Here is a 21,596-nt window from a genome sequence, read left to right on the forward strand (position 1 = left end):
TAACATTTGCCTTTTGAAAAGAAATGACTTCTAGCTAAATGGGCAATTTTTGATTATTCTCAAACAAGCTTAGAGTAGTTTGGCTTTTTAAAAAAATACAAGAAAGGAAAATGAGTCATTTTTAGGTGAAAGAATCAAATAAAACTTGACACAGTAATGCAAATAACTGATGTTTTATTGCAAAATATGTAAATGTGTTATAGCCTTAACAATGGCCTCTGTCTTGGGTCGAGGGAGACTGCTGCCAAGTAAGTCACCCATACAGGAAAAGGTTGCTAACAGCAGGTTGTTGTTGTTGTTGTTATTATTGATTCCCATTTTTAATAGTATTAGGGAAAAGATTTTCATTAAAAGTAATAAACAAATAGAGTGAAGCATCAGTATATTTAAGTTGTGGGGTTTCTGTACTACAGGGACCTATCCCAGATGTCAGAAAGTATTCCAAATCTAATGCAATTTTGGCTGAGAATGGTAGAATTAAGTCCTTGAATGTAATTAAAACAGGCTGTATTTTTTTAAATGAGAGAAAAATGCTTTGCTTGCTGTTCTCTTTATTTTGAGTATTGTAAGGTGGAATTTATGCATAACAACGACTTGTTTAGGTACTAGGAATAGCTGTGTGTCTCAAGCCCTTTTAAAACAGCAGGTTTCAGTAGGTTAGATGGAGAATTCTACAAAGGAAAATTATTGTTTAAAGAAAAACATCCAGGTTTTTCAGGATTTTCCATCGCCTAAGTGACTGCAAGAAGATATACCGTATGTAAAAATCTTAATGCTTGCACGGATGCAGCTTCTGTGAAGAACACCAAAAGTTAGGAGGTTGGGATGATGCTATACTGTATAGTGATGTTGTCATGACGGCTTACAATTTGAGTGCCTAATTTAAGATGATCGTGTTTATAGAGCCGCGTTTTATTTTTCTAGGATATTTGAGATACTATCTCAAGGGTTTAAAAGATGCATTTTTCAAGTTGCCAAAGTTTTGTTTTTATCAGTTCAAAAACTTTGTAGAGATCTCTATAAATTCATCATCTAGATCAGTGATGGCTAATCTTTTCCAGACCGAGTACCCAAAGCGTTCAAACTCCCAAAATACAACACGCCTCCCCCTTGCGCATACACTCCACCCTGGCGCATGCATGCACAACCCACCCCACATCCGCCCCACCCCCATGCATGCGTGTGTGACCACACAAATACATGCCCCGCTCTTTGCACAATTGCATGCAGCTCCCCCATGCATGCAGGGGGACGTGCATGTGCAGCAGAGACCCAAAGGCCAGCTGGCCAGCAGGAGGCACACATGCATGCGCAGCCTAACTGGGTTGATGCCTCTCGTGCCATCAGAGAGGGTGCTGCATGCCACCTCTGGCACGCATGCCATAGGTTCACCATCAGAGATCTAGATTATAGAATGTTCTAAATATTGTTTATTTTTAAACAATATTTTCATTGTTATTTCTCTTAGCCCTCCTCCTAAAACTGTCCATTGTGAACAATCTAGAAATAATACAGTGTCTACTATTTGCTGAGAATAGAATGGTCTATGCTCTTCTGAAGCTATTCTTTTCCTTTGTAAGGCTGTCATGGTAGACAATTTCGTCATGTTCTTCTAGGCAGGTTTTTCTACATTGGAATAGATCTTTCAGTTAGAATGAGTTGAGTGGGATCCTGTGTGTTCCATTATTCTCAAGGGACTTCCAGTGGAGCTAGTGGGCTGTCATACAACAGAAATTTTCACTGATTCCACTTTCTCTGCTGTGAGGTTTCTCTAGCTGAACAGAAAATACTGATGATCAAGGGAAGCAACCCTAAAGTTGCAGGGAGTGGGAAGAATGTATGCAAATTACTGTCTCAAGCCCCACCCGCATCTACCCCAAGCGGACAGCCTCTCTTGAATCTCAACCCCCCCATACAAATGAAAAATTTCTGGTGAACAAAATTAGAGTCCTATCTCAGAATTCCCAATAATTGGCTGAAAGGAACAATTATTGCTCTTTCAGTAAAAAGAGTTCAATGAATAATATATATTTATTTTGCTCCAGCTCTATGTAAACCTGTTTTAGTTCTCAATCTGAATGTTCTTATTTTATTAGGAATTGGACTAAAGTTACTAGCAGAGGGGTTTTCCCAAAATGTGTTCCAGTCAGGGTTTGAGACTGTACTGAATAAACAGGAACTTGAATTATGTTTAAACTAGTACCATTCTACATCATAATTTTCTCTCATGTAGAAGATGGCCTGATTATATAGGAAGAAAACTGAAAATAAGTTCATTTTCCCCTCCCTCCCTCTCTCTCTCTTCATTCCCTCCCTCCCTTTCCCTCTCTCTCTCACCCTTTCTACCCCTACTCTTCTATCCATAAATCTAGGAACTGAAGCAATAAAGTTGCTTTTTTAAGCATGGTTGCTTAACAATATGTTGCTAAACAAGGGTTTATCTGTAAACAGGTTACCTGAAATGCTAAAGTTGTATTATAAAGATTACTTGATTGTGTAAGCAAGGTGAACTGCAATCTCTCTCTCTCTCTCTCTTTCTTTCTTTCTTCTTTCTTTCTTTCTTTCTTTCTTTCTTTCTTTCTTTCTTTCTTTCTCTCTCTCTCTCTTCTCTCCCTCCCTCCCTTCTACCCCTATCCGTAAATCTAGGAACTGATGCAGTAAATCATGCAACTTCTTAGAAATTATTAAAAGACCTAGTTCCAAAGTTATCTGATTATGTTCTATATTGCTTGTATAGCAGAACCCAAGGATGAACCTGTGATCTCTTACAGAATTGAAGTGAAGCGGGGAAATAAATCCAGTAACACTTTATTGGATTTGTTTTGTGCATCTCTCTCCAAAGCAGTATAATAAAAAGAGCCAAACAAACGTAGATAAGGTAAAATATAATCTACAGATTCATAATTAATATAGAGTAATTAAAATCTATCGGAAAAGACAGAACTCTGGAATTCTTCAAATTCAACTCTAAAATGATTCTTTAGACCAAGTGAAAACATAGCAACATTTTAAACATTGCCTGTGACACTTCAAGGAAGCCATGCCTTTCCCCAGAATCTATGTGACGCTGGAAAAAGATGCAATCGCTTTAAAAAGTTGCAAACAGCTGCTCCTACATATATTTTTTGGAACTAAATCTTCAGTCCTGCAGAGTCTTTCAAACAGATTGGTCTCAAGCAGACTTAGTTACTGTCTGTGGTTCATCATTTTTTTATTCATTGATTTATGGATCTATATTCACCCTTACGTACTTTCCCAAATTCAAGGCCAACAGCTTAATCTCTACACCAAATTCGCTTTCATTCTTTGAGTTTTGCCTAGAAATACAAATAGCCATCAGTGGAAATGCACTAAGAAGGGAGTCACATACACCAGCCTCATAAAACCTGCTTTGTTCATTAAGTGGATGAACTGAGCTTTCCTGAAACAAGTTAGTCTTACATAAATATATATTAAGGGATTTATCACCATGGCCAAATCTGATCTACTCAGGAATGGATAAAGCTTGCATGGTACTCTTTCCTTTGCAGACATTCTTCTTATCACCCCTAAAACTTAAATATTCAGATTTAAGGCTTATTCCAGGAATATTATTAATTAATTAATTAATTAATTAGACTTATATACCGCTTCATAGGGCTAGCAGCCCTCTCTAAGCGTTTACAGATTTTTTTAGCAAATTGAGTCAGCAACTTGCTCCCACAGTCTGGGTCCTCATTTCACCCACCTCGGAAGGATGGAAGGCTGAGTCGACCTTGAGCCAGTGAGATTTGAACCGCTGAACTGCAGATCAGTCAGCTGAAGTGGCCTGCAGTACTGCACCCTAACCACTGCGCCACCTTGGCTCAGCTAATAATCCAAACAGCAAATCTGAGCCTTCAAAATTAACTCAAATCAGAGTTTTGCTTTAGCTTAAAGTGCCTGTACCTGGATTAAGTTTTCAACATCCATCCATGTAGAATTTTAATCACAGATCGGCGTATATTGAACGTATCCAAGGTTTCCTGGTGCAAATGTCTCAGCTGAGGTCTATTGTTCTATCTTGATAGATTTGATCTCAAATTGCTCATCACCAGACAATCAGAAATAGTAAAACTGGCATTATCGGGACTTTATTATTCAAGTAATTATGTAACAAACACAAAATTTCAAACTCTATGAGCAAACATGCCAAAATACATTCTTGCAGTTGAGAATTCCAGAACAGGCAGTCCTAATTTAACAACCACAATTGGGACTGACAATTGTGGTTGCTAAGCGAGGCAATTGCTAAATGAAGCCATGCTGCTTTCCTTTGCTTTCCTGACCTATAAAGGTAATAAATGCCAGGATTTGTCACCAAATTGCTTTTTCATCACTGTCGTAAACTGTGCATGGTTGCTAAACAAGATAGTTGCTAAACAATAGTTTACCTGTAAGTTATATTATAAAGGTTAACTGATCATGTAAGCAAGGTGAACTGCAATCTCTCTCTCTCTCTCTCTCTCCTCCCTCCCTCCCTCCTCCCTCCTCTCTCTCTGAAATATCGTAATAAGCATGACAAAAGAAAGTTCCTTATAGATATCATGGCAGTTGTGTACAATATATGTTGCATCTTTTGGGGATAAAATACCTCAAAGATATACTTTGGGGTGTGGACTCATCTTATGGCATGTGAGCATTATGCTGTAGTTCTAGAAACCACAACCACAGCACCCCACAACCCTGATCAGTATCACAATGTGAAAACAAAATTATTTGTCTTAAATCGAGTTTGTCTGTAATGGAGAATTACAATTAACATCAGCTTATATATCAAGACTTTTAATCAAAATCGTAATCTTAGCTTGAAATTATTTTAACATTCTGGTTTAAACTGACATTAAATCACAGTTCTTCACTTTAGATATAACAACTATTTCCGGTTTTTTTTAAGTTGCAGATAAGCTCTGAAAAGAGAGGCAGAAACAAGGATGAGTTGTCATTTCAAATTTCAACTTATTGGCTCTATGAAATTAGGCAAGTCCTGCACACCAGAGGTGGTGGGTTGCTCCCGGTTTGGCCCAAATCGGTGAACCAGTGGTAGGGCGGCGGCAGGTGGCTCCGCCCACCCACCCAGATGCTTCTGCGCATGCGTAGAAGTATTGCACATGTGAGCACGAGCATACCGGTAGCCTCAGGATTTGCAACCCACCTCTGCTGCGCACTGAGAGTTTTTGGTTTTGTACCAAAGTGCTTACACTGTGCACAGGAAAAGTTCTGTGTGAGTCTGATAGAACAAGTTTTGTACCTTGCTGCATTGTAATTACATTTTTACCATGAAATGAACAGAGAGAGGAGTTGTGTTGCAACGAAGAAGTATCTTGTGAAGATTTTAAGGACAAATTAATTCTGCTTCAGAAGGAAATAAGCAAAAGGAAATGTTCATTTATTTACCTGAGGACCTTTTCCAGGTTTTAAATGGTAGCCAAAAACAAGCTCCAGATTCAGCACTTTCACCTCACTGGCCTCATTTTCACTGGCAGAATCCTGAAAGAACAATTAGTCATTCTGGTTCACCTCAAGCATCCTTTTTTAAATTCAAGACATGCTATCATTTGAGTTGAATATTTCACCATTTTGCACAGTCTGGCTCAATTTAAATCCTGAGTGTAAGAAACCATGTTGTGTTATTCAGGCTTTAAAAGCAAGCCTGTTCTCTAAGATATTCCCTATGCAGCAGGGCCAAAGCGATCAGGAATCCCAACAGGGAAATCCAGAATTGTGCACCTGGAAGGCAATCTCACACATTAAGTCGTGATCTTCCTCTTTTCTCATAGGGAATCCCATAAAAAATCTCAAGAAGTTGAAAAGTTCCACAAAACATTGTCTACTGCATCTGCACCCCTATCAGTGGGTGGCAGTTGAACCAAATAGTCAAAACCTGGAACTATAAGCTAGCAATGCAAGTTTATATGAAAATTTAATAAAATTGACATAATATAGTATTGGGTCCCAGTCTATATTGATGGGCCTGGCACTCTTTGACCCAGCTGGATCAATACTGTCCATTTCTGCCAGTATCGGTATTTTCTTTCCAATGAAACAAGAGATAGAATGATTTAAGAGTTCTCCAATAGCTACAACCAAATGCAGACTCTTCTCAAGGTAGTTAAACCTGAATATGTTTTTACACTTGGCCGATAGCAGTGGTTCCACCACAAAACCGTGGACAACAAAATCGCGCTCGACGAAAGCGCGCATTTGACATCATCACAGCGCGCGAAACATCACGCTGTGATCGTAAATGTAAAAATAAAGCGAAAACCTTACCCTAACCCCCCCAAACCTAACCCTAAACCTAACCCAACTTAACCCTAAATCTAACCCTAAACCTAACCCTTAACCTAACGCTAAACCTAACGCTAACCCTTAACCTAACGCTAAACCTAACGCTAACCCTTAACCTAACGCTAAACGTAACCCTAACGCTCTAAACCTAACCCTAACCCTTAACCTAACCGTAACCCTAGCCCTAAACCTAACCCTTACCTTTATGAATCGGCTTGCTTTAATTTTATTTTTATTTCAATTTTTAATTTTTTTCGTCGCGCTGTGATGACGTCAAATGCACACTTTCGTCGAGCACGATTTTGTCGTCCGCGATTTTGACAGGTCACGGATAGCAGTAGCAAATATTAGTATACATTTTTCCCATGTATTTCCCGTTTAATCAAAATAGAATACTTTATGTGGCCAAGTGATTAGACACCCAAGGACACACCCTACTTACCTTAATCAGGGGTGGAAAATGAAACATATTGAAGAAATCCTGACACAGCTTCTCAATGGCAGTCTAAGAAGGAAAGAACATAGAAAGTTAAACACAGGACATGGCTGCAAACAATTTCTCATGTAGAGCTCTCATAAATATTCAACTTTTTTGGCGGGGTGAAACAAAGCACTTTCTGGGCAGTCTCTTCCTAAAGCACCATTTTATTCTTTCTGCTGCTCAGCAATCTTACTTGTTGGTGTTGGAGAGCTGATACATGATCAGCCTTAAGTGGCGGATGAAGTTTTGCAACAATGACTGAAATGCAGGCTAGCTGTCAGAACCAAGCATCCAAACCTGGTTGGGTCTTAAAGGTAAAGGTTCCCCTTGCATATTTGTGCTCGACTCTAGGGAGCAGTGTTCATCTCCGTTTCAAAGCTGAAGAGCCAGCACGGTCCAAAGACATCTCTGTGGTCATGTGGTCGCATGACTAGACGCTGAAGGCGCACAGAATGCTGTTACCTTCCCACCAAAGGTGGTCCCCATTTTTCTACTTGCATTTTACGTGCTTTCAAACTGCTAGGTTGGCAGAAGCCGGGACAAGTAACGAGAGCTCACTCTGTTACACAGCGCTAGGGATTCAAACCACCGAACTGCCAACCTTTCTGATCGACAAGCTCAGCTTCTTAGAATGGTACCGATTTGAGTGAAAGCAGTTTTACAGGCAGACTATAAAATGGCAGATCTGGTTAAATAAGATGGATGATGGTGAGGGCAGGCATTATCTGTTAAGCTATGGTCCTGCTCCATGGTGACTACAGAAATTAATACAAGTAGTTTTATAACACTGCCCAAAGTGATTGGCATTTGAACTCTGATTCACCAACACTTTGCTTCCCCTAAGATTTTAAAACGTGATCAAGATTACTGTTTGCAAACACAACTATTTTTTTGCATATATTTTCAATTCTTTCCTTATCTATAGGTCTGTGAGAACAGATTTTTGGATTCCTCCATGTGGGTTTTTATTTTTTGCAAGGGTAAAGAACTCCAACTATTTCCCATTCTCTTTTATTCTCAGTACATTGTATCTATGACTTAGTATATCAATGCTCATAACCAGAAGTTTATGACGACAAGCTGCACATGTGTTGTGCAAAACAGTACAAGAAAAACATGTATGGATATATGTACTAATGGTCATAAATACATGCTTAAAATCTCATCAATCATGAAATATTTTTGTATGTAATCATTTTATTTTAGTAAATCTGGAATTACATTTGTCAGATTTAGACTTTGATACTAGGAACAAGCTGTTCTTTTTCATAACTTGATGATCACCCAAAGTTTCCAATTCAGGTACCTTCAAATGAATGATGTGTCCTTTGGAAACAATTCCCATGTCCTTCAAATCATCTTCTTCCAGAAGAGTAAACGTTTTCCTGTGATGTGATGCTCTTAAACAAGCTAGCATATATACTCATATCGCCAGATGAATCACCTTAAGATCATAAGACATTGTTCAGAAATCTGGACATAGAAAGATCAAGTTTTGTGAGCTGCATTTCTCTTTCAAGGGGCTTTGGGTTCTACTAGTACTGATGGTATTACCCAATTTGGTTAAAGAAACATCACCAAGAAAACAACCAGGCTCAGAGAGCATCAAGGAATCCCCCTCCCAAACCTCATTTCAACCCTGACCTACATATATTCTTCTTTACTGACTTTGGGGTCTTGCTGTAGCCTAAAAAAGACTCCATTCTCTGTGACCAAGTGATTTATTTCCAACATGAGAACAGCAAGAGGCAAGCCTGTACCAGCCATTGGTAATTTTTCAATTTTTAAAAAAAATGATAAACAGCAATCATTTAGAAAAGCGGTCACCAACCAATGGTTCATGGACCACTGGTGGTCCATGAGAAAATTTTGGTGGTCCACAAAAAAAATATTTGTATTTTATATTGCACTAAATACTATTTATCTTTTTTTAAATTAATATTAGTGGCCTTCGGGATTTAAATTATGAATTTAGTGGTCCCTGAAGTCTGAAAGGTTGGTGACCCCTGATTTAAAACACTAATAAATGAGCCGTGATGGCACAGTGGTTAGAATGCAGTACTGCCAGCAATTTGACAGTTCAATTCTCACCGGCTCAGGTTGACTCAGCCTTCCTTCCTTCCGAGGTCAGTAAAATGAGGATCTAGATTGTTGGGGGCAATAGGCTGACTCTGTAAACCTGTAGACTCTGAAGCGGTATATAAGTGGTGTATATATATAAAAAAGTGCTATTGTTATTACTATAACATTTTATTCTTGTTTAATTTGTTGTCCCTGCTTGTGCCAACGTGCTCCTTCAACAAAATCCCACTAAATGAATAATGTTTTCCTTCCTGACTCAGGGAAGCAGAAATCATTTTACACACAATCTCCATTGGAACCTTTGCTTCACTAAAAGTTTACGTTGAAAATATTAACTGAAACTTTTATTGGCTTCCTCTATTACATGCTGTCAACTCAAGGAGGATGTCAATTGAGTAATATCTATCAGAGAAAGATTTCTTCGTATTCCTATATTCTGGTTGAGGGATTTGTTCTCTCACTTTACTGAGAAAGTTAGCTAAGTTCCTTTGAATCTTAAGAAACTCAAAAGGATTTTATATGCTTTTCCTAGTTGTATTAGAGCTTTTAACCTTGCTTAGTCTATCACCACAATACATTTATTCATTCATGCTTTTGTGAGCTAGACATATGTAGAGTCTTACCTTTTCTAACGAGCTGTTGCATCCAAAAATACTTGAAGAAGGACATTGATTTTATGATCTGAGGCATGAAAAGCTTTGTATGGAACATCTATCAGAAACATGTTGAGAGGAAAAAAAAACGTGGTTTTGAAAGACTGTGTAAATGAATAGGGATTGTGTAAAAAAAGAAACAACCCACAATAACCACACTTTAATCTTACATCTGAGATTAAAATATTTGCAACCAGGGCCAAATCCAGCTCTTCTCATCGGTTGCCAATTCAAAGGAAGATGTAGACTGATGGTGACTAAAGCAGACAGATGAACTGCCATCTAACTGAGAGATGGATCAGATCTTGCCCTTGAGTCCCACATTCTGTCTTCCAAAATGAACCTTGAGTAAGGTAGTTTGTTGGCCAGGGCACAGTTAAGACAACCACCACTTACATTCTCCATAGAATATCTCCAGTTTAATATGCTTGAGATTTGCAGCCCTCACTGCCATTCATTAAAAACGAAAGAAAGAAATTTCTACTTCTAATGTAAGGAAGAAATTACCAAACATATATTTCTTCTTTGAAATATACACGTATGTTTTGCACAGGCCATTTGTAATTTAAGAGTAATGCTTCCTGTGCAAAGATGTCCAACTGTTGTTTATGAAGCATATGTTAAACTTGCATTAAGATATGAATGGTAGGCCTGAGGGCAAAAAAGTCCCACCGTGCAGGACCGTAAATATAAGAAAAACTAAAATGCTAATTTTCTAAATTATTACCGATGCACATATTACTAAGATCCTTAGCCATTGAAATTTTCTGTAGATGAGGCTGCCCTGATTCAGAAGCTTCAGCCGACACCAGATGCCGCAGCCTATATGTTGATGGGAAGAACAGGTTAACTAGAGTAACAGCATTTCTACCAGAGTTGCAGTGGCTGCCTGTATCCTTCCAGATCTAATCCAAGGTGCCGTTATGGGCCTACTTCCACGGCTTGGACTTTGTTAATTTCAGGACTACCTGTTCTACCTAAACTCCTCCCATCTACTATATTCCAGGTGGGAGGCCAGCATGCAGATCACCCCCCTTCAGATATAACATGGACATGACAGCAGGTCTCCTGATTGTAGCCCCATCACTCTGGAATACCCTGTCCCCTAAGTTCAAGTTGGAACTTCCTTTTAATTTTCATTATGGGAATGGGTTACAGCTATGCCATTGCAAAGAATTTGATGCAGGGCAGTCACCTAACCCAAAGGGGTCTGATTGTCCAGGTTTGAAATGATATTTATTATTTAGTTTGTACTTTGCAGGGTCCTTAGTGCTCTCTGCGCTTGGTTATTTTATTGCAGATGTTTCATTACCAAACTAGATAACAACATCAGTGCTAATAGGGAGTGGGATTTGCTCTTATTTTATTTGCCAGTGGTTTGCCCTGTCAATGTTGGTGGGATTGGCCTTGATGGTTCTTTGATTGGGCTATTTACTGTTAGCTTGTTTCTCTGAGTTGGTAACAGCTGACAGTAAACAACCAACCAATCAAAGCACGTACAAGACCAATCCCTTCTAGCCCTGATGATGTTACCTAGCTTGGTAACGAAACAGCTACAGAAACACATCAAGCTCAGAGAACACCAGACCCCACAGTTCAACTCTGAGCTACAAATACTCTATAAGAATTATACTTTATTCTATAGATTCTAAGCCACCTGGAGTCTTACAATCTATAGAATATAGAAAACATTTTTTTCTGGGCCACCTTCTTTTCTTCTAAGACTCCCTTTACATTGTTTTCCTCCTTGCAAGTATTCTGAACGTTCCATCCATCTAGTAGACTTTGTGAACATTTAAAGAAAAATAAGTCCACAGTCCATTCCTCATTGTTCATTTTAAGATTAAACCGCAGGAAAGAACATACCACAGACAAATGTTGCACAAAATAGAAGTAAAGTTTTAGCACAAGGATGGAAAGATTGTGGTCATATGTGGTTAGATTGCAACTCCTGTTACTCATAGCAAACACGTCTTGATAAGAAATAGCCTCCATGTACATCTTATTTGCTTTTGACCCCCGAAATAAGCACTTGGTCTTATTTTGGGGAGGTCTTATTATTGTTGAGGTGCAGGAGGCGGTGATAGTGGTCAGCTCATGGCTGCTGCTGTGTTGCAATATTTTCAGGGGAGAGCTTATTTTAGTGCATGCACTCAAAAGCCCGATTGGGCTTGTTATCTGGGGAAGACCGTTTTCGGGGAAACCGGGTAGTGCATCAGTATTAGGGAGTGACAGATTTCCCACCATGGCTTAGGCCTTTGCTTAACGAAAGGCGTCTTAACTAATGGAAAAATATTGATTTGATTAATAAAGACTGCTTACCACATCTTCTTCAGTCCATTCACCGATATCAAATGATGGCAGCAACTGTGTAAGAAATATGCATTTAAAAGTGCAGTTTCTTTCATTCTTTTTGTCTCTATTTCTTCATATTCCTTAGTATATAGTTTTTATTTAGCAGATACTTTGCAAATTTTGAAGATTGACTGATATGTTACCGATAAAAGATGACACGTCCCCTTTTCTGAAACAAAACCCTTCCACATTCAGCCAAGTTATTTATATTCTAACTCATTTTGGGTGACTTATGGTATTAACAAGTCCACAGATTTGTTTGCTTTATTTTTTTTACATTTATTTGCCAGATCAGAACTTTAATGGATGGCGACTCTGTGCGTATAAGAACCTCAAAAGTGGAGTAAACCAAATTATCCTAAGTTAGCTTTTAATTAATATGTCAAGTTCTAATTTGAACTTTAAACTTAGACAAATTCTAATTTAGGTTTGCAAACTTAGTATTGAGGAGGCTGTTTGAGAATCTCTTTTCAATTTTGTGTGAGTTATGTAAATTGTAATGAATGGTTAGTTGATTGCCTGTTAAATATCCTGCAATGATGGAGAACGTCATTCAAATAAATGAACACTTAGGACTTGAGACTCAGTTCTGAAAACTACTGCACGGTAGTGATCTGATGGGGAGCAGAAAGAATGTGTCACTGAGTTATTAATTTGTTTTTATTTATGAAATGTTTATACTTCCTACTTATAGTTTAAGTCCAGACAGTTCACAACAACAGATTGTTAAATAAGTTGAGACTGAATCAAGAGGGAAAAATGGAGTAAGATCACCAGTAACTGAGTAAGATTATGAAAAAAGATGGATTTTACTGGTTTCCTGGTTGTGAACTAATCCATGGTAAATGTAATAAAGGTAGTCCTGATTTACAACAATTCATTTAGTGACCGTTCAAAATTACGGCATTCAAAAATGTAACTTATGACCATTTTTTAGAGTTATAACCTTTGCAGCATCCCCATGGTCACGTGGTCAAAATTCAGAAGCTTGACAATTGATTCATACTTATGACCGTACCCCGGGGTCATGTCATCATCACCTTTTGCAACCTTCTGACAAGCAATGTCAACTTAACAACCAGGTTACTAACTTATCAACTGCATGATTTACTTAACAACTGTGGCAAGAAATGTCATAAAAAGAGGCAAAAATCACATAACAAATTCTCATTAACAATAGAAATTGGGGGCTCAGTTGTGGTTGTAAGTCGAGGACTACCTGGTTAAGTGCCAAAACATTATAGTTATGTGTGGTATACAAATTTGCCCATAGATTATGTATTCCAGAGTGAATTCATTTGATAGGAAACTGGAACCACCTCAGGGTGTAGGGGAAACAGTCTGCAGAAGTACAGAAACAAACTTGAGAGGGGATGGTCTAAACTCAAATTAGTCAAGTAATGTTTAATATATTCAACAGAACGATTAAGAAAAGCAGGAAACCATGGGATAGCAAAACAACAGGTTATTCTGAAAGAAGCCATGACTTACTACTGCTTATTAGCTTGGGTGAAATGGACTTACTATTAACATGGTGATTTCTTCATTGTTAGTGGATTTGGTGTTTAAAAGTATAATCAGTAAGGTATACAAAGATTTAAAAATTGGGGGAAAGTTCCAAAATTATCCAAATCATTTTCAGAGTCAAGTTAGAATCAAGTGGTGACTTAAACAGCTCCATGATCTTAACCACTATATATCATATGGCCTGTATATCATGGAAAATTCATTGGAGAATATATATACATTTGTAAGTTCCAAGTTGAAGTTAAACTTTCTTAAAGTTTCTAGGAGACCTTGCCTGCAAATTCTCTTCCTCAAAACAATCACTTTTGAAAGGAGGTAGCCCGAACTTTTCTGTAGGCTGACATAGCCTCTATATTATAGCCTTCCTCAACTTCTTATGTGTAAAAAAATCTATAACATGGTTAGAAGATGTGCCGTCTTTCAGTCTGAAATGTAGCAGACAGAGTTGCCTGTAACAAACAGTATGCCCAATCACGATTTGTATGCCTTTCCATAGCAATTATGCATAGTTGATTGATTAGAGATTAGATGAGCAATGTAGTGTGGTTCCAAAAATACATTGCCCACCCTATATATTCCTTATAAATTCAATGTTGTTACTTCAGAGTATTCAGGGATAAGAAACCTAAAGCCCTGTACATGTTGCAGAACTACAATTCCTGGCATCTTTCACTATTGGCCGTACTGGGTGAAACTGTTGAGAATTATTTTCTATTTAGATATAGAACCTAAGGCCATAATTGGGACCGGAATTTTAATCAAAAGTTCTTATGGCCATAAGTCAAGGGAACATATGAACGGACTTGATTTTAGGGCCATTTTTACGACAGTCCATAAATCAAGTCACTGTTAAGCAAATCATGTGATCGTTAAGCAAGTCACATGGTAATTAAGTGTTCATTGTAACTCTGAACAGTCATAAATGAATTACCCATATAACCATAGTTATCTCCCCATGATGCATTTATATTGTTTTAGCTTTTTCAGCTTTCTGTGCATATGTCTGTATATATTTATTTGAATTGTTTCTAAATTATTTTAATGTAGGAATGATTATGACATCCTTCTTACGCATGAAATTAACACTGAAGGGAAAATAACTGTAATAAGGGACATTTGGGATGCATTTGGTGACAAAGCTCAGATTAAAAGTTGGTGCAGATATATCATTAGGTATCCCATGTAAACATCATGTTTTTAATCAGGGCCGCAGGCTTTTTGTGTATTTTGTTTTTTTAGTGTCATCACGTTTATTGTAAAATCAAAAATGAAAACAAAGAGAAGCAAAGAAAAACAGCTCACAACAAATTAGGATTTATGACACCAAATTGTAAAAAAAGAAAAAGCTGATTACATTTTGGTGTTCTGTGAATAATTAAAAATGCAAACCATTAAATGAATGAAGCAAGACATCACATAATTAAATACTATAATGAAAAAAGTAAATACTATAACAAAAAAAGTCTTGCCATGCAGAAGTGGAACATTTCACATTCCATACAAATTTTATATTCTGTTCACACGCTGTATAGTAGTTTTGGCACAGAGTTATCACAGCACATCAGAAGACAAGTCTCAACTTTTCTAAACATGGTTGAAATACTTTCCATTTTCATACAAATTTGGAATACAAATAACATTATCTCTTTATCAATATAAAACATTTCAAAAGTGTAAAAAGCAACCCTCCCCCCCAAATGATAATATGATTGATCAGATTTCAACAGAGAGGCTTTACAAATTTCTGAAATAACATGAAAGTGTTTATGATGGTTTGCCTCGGTAATGTTTCTGCAATTATCCTTTCCCTATCAAATAAGCTTTAGGCAGGCTTTTCAATAAAAATAGATTAGATTCAAGTTTTGAAAAAAAAGCATTTTTTACTAGTTTCTAAAAATAGAGCAGATATTTTGGACTGGAAGGTCTTACTGCTTCTTGTGATATTTTATTAAAACAAAAATTGAAAAAATGCAATGATTTCAGGGGAATTAACAAACCAAATGTTGCTTAAGTAACAGATTTATTAATAAACTGTACAGAAGATATTCTGATGAAATTTCACTGTCCCTATTAATCCCATTATTCCTCTGATCTGTCACAACTTAATACACCAGGGGAGAACATCTATATAAACCTTAGGTTATCAATGGATATTACATAGGATGACAAAGACACTGTATTCTATTCTTAATTTATATGACACCATTGATCTTTCTTTTAGGGAAAAAAAATATGAAAGAGGGGGAAATAGAATAGGTCCAAAGAGACTTCTGAATGCTTTATGCCAAAGTAGATTATAGTCTACTTCAGTGGTTCCAACCTTTTCTTCATCATAGACTCCCTTTAAAAACCTTCTGTGTCCACGGACTTACTCAAGATTTAAATATAACTTTTCAAGCCTTCACGGACCCTCTGTGATGGCACTGTGGCCTCCCCATGGACCATAGATTGAAAACCACTAGTCTACCTGGATTCATCCTTGGTCCGTCTGCACAATCCATATATTGATTTGGTGGAAAGGAGAATACGGAAACCACGTGGCAACTTTTCACGTGAGATAGCAGGGGTGGGTTCCGACTGCTGCCACTGCTGGTTTGCTCAGGGACGCGCTGTGCACGTGCGTGCATGCACAGTACTGAAAAAGCTTCTGCGCATGCACAGAAGCAAAAAACAGGATGTCAGCACCTACAGCGCCGCCAATAGAACCGGTTTGGGGCGTGGTAGGCCAAATTACTACCTATTCGGCCAAACCGGTAGGAACCCACCTCTGTGAGATAGGCTCCTCTCTTCCGCAGGTAGCCTTTACTATGTACTCAGTACTCATATCAGGTTCAGATTTCCCTTAGAATGTACCTATGGAATTTCTATATGACACAATTTCCACATAGTTCCTCTCCAGATGTATTGTGGCTTTAGCTTCCAAAATTCACATTGGCTGTGTTGCTGGGGAATGCCAAAGGTATAATGCAGATACATCTGGAGTGATAGTGTGATTTCAGATCCAATAGGCTTTTAATAAGTAGTAGAATAAATAGTTCTGTTTAACTATTTTAAAGTGTAACTGCCATGCTTTCTCATACAACTATAATAGTTGTATGAGACACTATTATACTATATACACTAGATTAGGACTTTCAGTGTTATCAAAATAATACTGCTTGTATGCCCAAACTTAGAAATGTTAAGTTCTGATTGCACTATGCAGTAGCACAATTAAACTAAATTGTGCTACTGCATCTACATTTACAATCAAAACATCCAAAATGAAGCTTTAGTAATGTCCTAATAGTAAATCCAGAATATCACCCTACAGTAAAACCTGGAAAGTTAAATGAGTTTGGAAATAAGCACAAAGGAGCTACTTTCAAAGCCTGTTTCTACAAGCAATCAGTATATCTGTGTGTCTGTAGCCCAATGTATATAGATAACTCTCAATCAAGATAATTTACAAGGCAAACTTGTTCATTAAAAAGTAAGCTTCATGAGATTGACTTTACCATCAGTTATATTTTTACAGGATTACAATTTAAGACTATAATCCTTAGGAAAATCCTAGAGGCTATAGAATTAATCAAACTATCATTTTTAGGATATAATGATTTGAATTTGATATGCCTTCCAAGTCACTGTAGAAACTTTTTTTTTGCAGCTTTTCTTCTATCTGAGAACTCCACCATAGAAAACGGAGAAAGCAGACTAGGCAAGGGGACTGCTGGGAAGGTTTGAGAATCAACACAATGGATTCTCTTTCAATTATTTCAGGATGATAAAACATGTAAAATTTAAAAACTGTAACTCCAGGGAAGGAAAAAAAAAGTGTGCAAGAAGTAGGAAGTCCTTTATCATTTTATAGATTCCTAAATTCTTTAAAAAATGAACATTCTTAGAAATATGTTGCCTGATTAAGTGAAGGTCCTATTCAATCAAAAGTTTTGTTAAAATTAACCAAAGAACATAGCTACACGTTGTAGCCCTAACCAGGATCCTAGCTTGTTTCTGTAAAAAATGCTTGAAATATACTCATACTTGGAGGAAATCTGAATTTTATGTTTGCTTTGACACAAGAAGTTGGTGGATTTAAATATCATTGCATTGTATTCCTTTTTTTTCATTTTACTGAGATTTTTATCAACAGGAAAGAGACAGAAATGAGAATAAATAAGCAACAGTGTGGAAAATATATATTTATCACACAAGAGCAATACAGCTATTCAAGAAGTCTTTTGTCTTGGTTAGATTTTTTAAAAGTTATTTTACATAATGCTAAGGACATATTGTTTGTATGGCAGGAAATCTATATTAGAATCAGTAAAACCAATTTCATTCTCTCACTTTGCCTAAAGAGGTGAGCTGTACTGCCAGATAAAATGAGCGTTTGAAAATGTTTGTTTCTTATAAATCTTATTATATATACATTTGTGCATGCCTTCTAGTCAGTGTTGATTCCTGATATAGTAATCATCTGGACAAGTCCCTGCAGTTTTCTTGGCAAGGTTTTCAGAAGTGATTTGTCCTTGCCTCATTCCTAGGGCTGAGGGAAAATGACCAGCCCAAGATTACTCACCCTATTTTGTGGCCAAGATGTGACTAAAACTCATAATCTTCTGGTTTCTAGCCTGATGCGTTAACCACTATACAAAATTGACTCTAGAATACAGCCCATGGTTATAGGTATCAGAGGTGGCATTCAGGAACCGGTAGCGGAAATTTTGAGAGTGGGGAGGGAACTATGACTTTGCAGTATCCTTTCCCCTGCCATGCCCACAAAGCCATGCCCACAGAACCGGCAGTAAAAAAATTTGAATCTCACCACTGATATGTATGATTCTTTGGAATTACAGCTATAAAACATGCAGGGAAACCCCAAATGGAATTATACTTTTATCTGTTAACCTGCTCAAGAGACCTACGGGAGGAAGGAACAATGATACTTAAAAGAAAATACCAGCAGTTTCAGCATTAGCATAGTATTGAGCCATAACGATGTCAACAATAGGTCAACATAAACAAAAAAAATCTTAAATAAACAAACAACCCAAAACTGTTTAAATTAATTCTAAATTTGAAAGCAAAAAACAAAACAAAAAGAACCACATAGAGGGTATAAACATAAGGAACATGATTTCTCACAAATAGGAAAACAAAATGGTTCTGTGCAACAAATGGTGCTCTGTTCTTACTCAGCAATGAAAACATAGGATATTTTTTTTCCTCAATGTTCTTCTTTCTCTCCCTTTTGTAACAGATGCCAGACTAGAGTCCTCACAGCTTTCCTTTATTGCTAATCACTGTCATCCTCAAAATCGATCTCCTCATCGGTATCATCATCCTCATCATCCTCATTAGATAAGTCGAATTCATGGAACCCCAGCGCCAGGTTGACCTTCTTCCCTTTTCTCATAGAGGTGGTTTTGGAAGAATTCTTTTTGGCTTGCATATTGATCTGCATTCCAGAATGCAGGGCGGATCCTGCTTCATTCATAGAGAAGACATCCCCAAAACCTTGCATCATCAAGGCCTTCAGACTCTGGTTCATGCCAGCTACCTCCCCATTACTCGTGGCGGTAATCTGACATGACATCTCTGCACTGTTTGATTCCTCTGTTTTAGATTCAAAGTAAGATGCCTCAGACATTCTGGCAGCAAAAGGGAAGCAAAACTAATGAAAAAGGAAAGGAAGGACAGAGGGGGAGGGGAAAGGAAAATTAGAAACCAATTAAAATCCCAGCAAAAGACACCACCAGATTAGTTAGCAGTAAACAGAAAGTAAAATGATTAGTGAATTTTAATACAAAATGCCAAGTCAGCATTTATTTTTTTTAAGGACTTGGTTATTGTAACTCCATAAAAATACCAGAAACCTAAGGCACATATAAGGCATCATAAGATATAAATTTTGTGTATCATTAGAAGATTGGGGTTTTTGTTTCTTTTTGGTAGTACAATCTAGTCTGAGAATAATTTTAACAAAGCAAAAGGAAAAACAATCAAAACATATTTTGTTTTCAATTTAAATATTCCAGAGTCTCATACGGGGAAGAAATATTCCTGACTGACAAAAGTGTGCCTCTACAAAACTATATATGGCTTATGTCAGCTTTATCTGCTCATTTTTTACTGGAATCAAAAGCCACCAGTGGTTGACAATCAAATTAATTTTGGAGAAATAAATACAATTCTGACTCGTCAGAATTAATAAACAATTCATCCCCCCCCTTTTTTTTTACTGGAAACTAACAATTAATAGATAAAATATTTCAGCTCTAGAGCAATGCACATGCTGTGATATTTTATGACAGCTCCTTAATGCAAAAATAATTTCCCATTATTTCCTGTAGGATAATATTTCATGCCAGAAGTTATAATGGACACAAAAAATCTCCATCTCCTGGGCAGTGGCTGTCAAGAATACATAGAAGTGGCTTATTGCCACACAGAATTTTTTTTAAATAAAGCAGTCTGTACATTAGCAGCTGTATGACATAAATCCGTCCCCACACACAGGCTACACCACATGAAAAGATTCCAGAAGACAAGATAAATACTTATACTGAGAGAATCCTAAGGAACTCACAAAAGCTTCATACTCTCAAAGGAGATGGCATTCAATAAACCCCTTTTGCTGGTGGACCCTTTTCTGTCAGGGAATGATTTTATATTCTTATTCTCTGCTACCTTCTTATGCTTGCTTGTTCAAGAGTTTTGGGGATCTGCCTGGAGATAAGGAGAGTGGGAGACTTTTTATCTATGCAAACAGAGGTCTACAGTATATGCTATGCTATGCTATGCTATGCTATGCTATGCTATACTATACGTATACAATATGGGTATGCATAAAGGAAAATGGGCAAGTTGTAATCTAACCAAGCAGAGGCATTTGTGGGGGTAAAAAAAAGTATTATGTCATATTTTATTCCTTTCCACTTCATTGGCAATTTCTGGACATTTCTTTTGTCTATACAAAGTAATAGTTCCTGTTTGAACGAGACTTTTTGGTTGTCCCCTTGACAACCTAGTTCCTGGGGGGGGGGGAGTGGAAAAAAAACCCTCTGCATTAATGCACGGATACTGCACCCACCAGCTGTGTTTTTGCAATAACTAATAGGGCAGATATTACATGGCCATTCTGATAGAGCTTTCTGGCTTTTTAAGGTTCCTGATAATGTATTTGACGTGAAGCTTAAAATTGCAGCGATTCCCAGTGATTGGGCTGAGCTGTTTCTTTCTTCATATAATTTATTTCTTCTCAGCCTAATCATACAAAGAAATGCATGTTCAAACTCAGGCAAGAACAATGGTTAAATATCCTTCGTAGTTTTGAAGGCTAGCATGACAGAGCTGTAAGAAGTTGGAGTAGAATCACAGGACCCAAATATCAAAACACCAGCCATAGTTAATCACCCTGGCTCAGTATTATGTATCCTATTAATTGGTTGCAAACACCCCCCCCCCAAAAAAAAAACAACAATGGGTGAAGTGGAGAATCAATGCAAGTGTGTTCCAACCCATGTGAGATAAGGAAAACGTTAAGTGAGCTATACAAACAGGACATACCTCTGAATGAATAAAAGGCCTCTATTGGAAGAGTACTTTAAATGTTTGGCTTTGCCATTTGCCACATTTATCCTTTTAGATAAATAAAATAATAATCTACTTCAGCTTTAGCTCAATGCCTGATTCCTTTATGGCAGGGGTGGGGAACTATGGCCCTTTTATGACTTGTGGACTTCAACTCCCAGAATTCATGAGCCAACATGATTGGCTCAGGAAGTTTGTAGTTTGTAGTTTATTGGGATTTATATGCCGCCCTTTTCCCTGAGGGGACTCAGGGCGGCTTACAACCACAGGGGGGGGAGGGGGGGTGCAAGGTCAAAAACAAAACAATATGTGAACAAAGAAAAAATAGTAAAACACAACTTTCATTCAACAATCAAACACTCGGGCGGGTGAATTGGAAGCCTATCCCCAGGCCTGCTGGGAGAGCCAGATCTTGAGGGCTGCGCGGAAGGTCTGGATAGTGGTGAGGGTACGGATCTCCATGGGGAGCTCGTTCCACAGGGTCGGAGCAGCAACAGAAAAGGCTCTCCTCCGTGTGGTCGCCAGTCGGCATTGACTGGCAGATGGGATTCGGAGGAGGCCCAGTCTGTGCGATCTAATTGGTCGATTTAGGGAAGTAATCGGCAGAAGGC

The 21,596-nt window shown here is 37.7% G+C and overlaps 1 protein-coding gene across 1 annotated transcript in view; it reads right to left on the reverse strand.

Annotated features, from left to right (window-relative positions):
• The window catches only part of LOC116507684 (mitogen-activated protein kinase kinase kinase 20-like), a 123,828-nt gene that overhangs the window by 18,871 nt on the left and 83,361 nt on the right, over positions 1-21,596 (reverse strand). The window contains 7 exon segments of the mRNA XM_032216010.1: positions 5,416-5,508; positions 6,752-6,814; positions 8,097-8,164; positions 8,167-8,193; positions 8,196-8,234; positions 9,496-9,526; positions 11,848-11,892. Of these exon segments, the coding sequence (XP_032071901.1) occupies positions 5,416-5,508; positions 6,752-6,814; positions 8,097-8,164; positions 8,167-8,193; positions 8,196-8,234; positions 9,496-9,526; positions 11,848-11,892 (366 nt within the window).

This window comes from Thamnophis elegans, chromosome 1 (assembly GCF_009769535.1).
Source record: "Thamnophis elegans isolate rThaEle1 chromosome 1, rThaEle1.pri, whole genome shotgun sequence".
Lineage (NCBI taxonomy): Eukaryota > Metazoa > Chordata > Lepidosauria > Squamata > Colubridae > Thamnophis > Thamnophis elegans.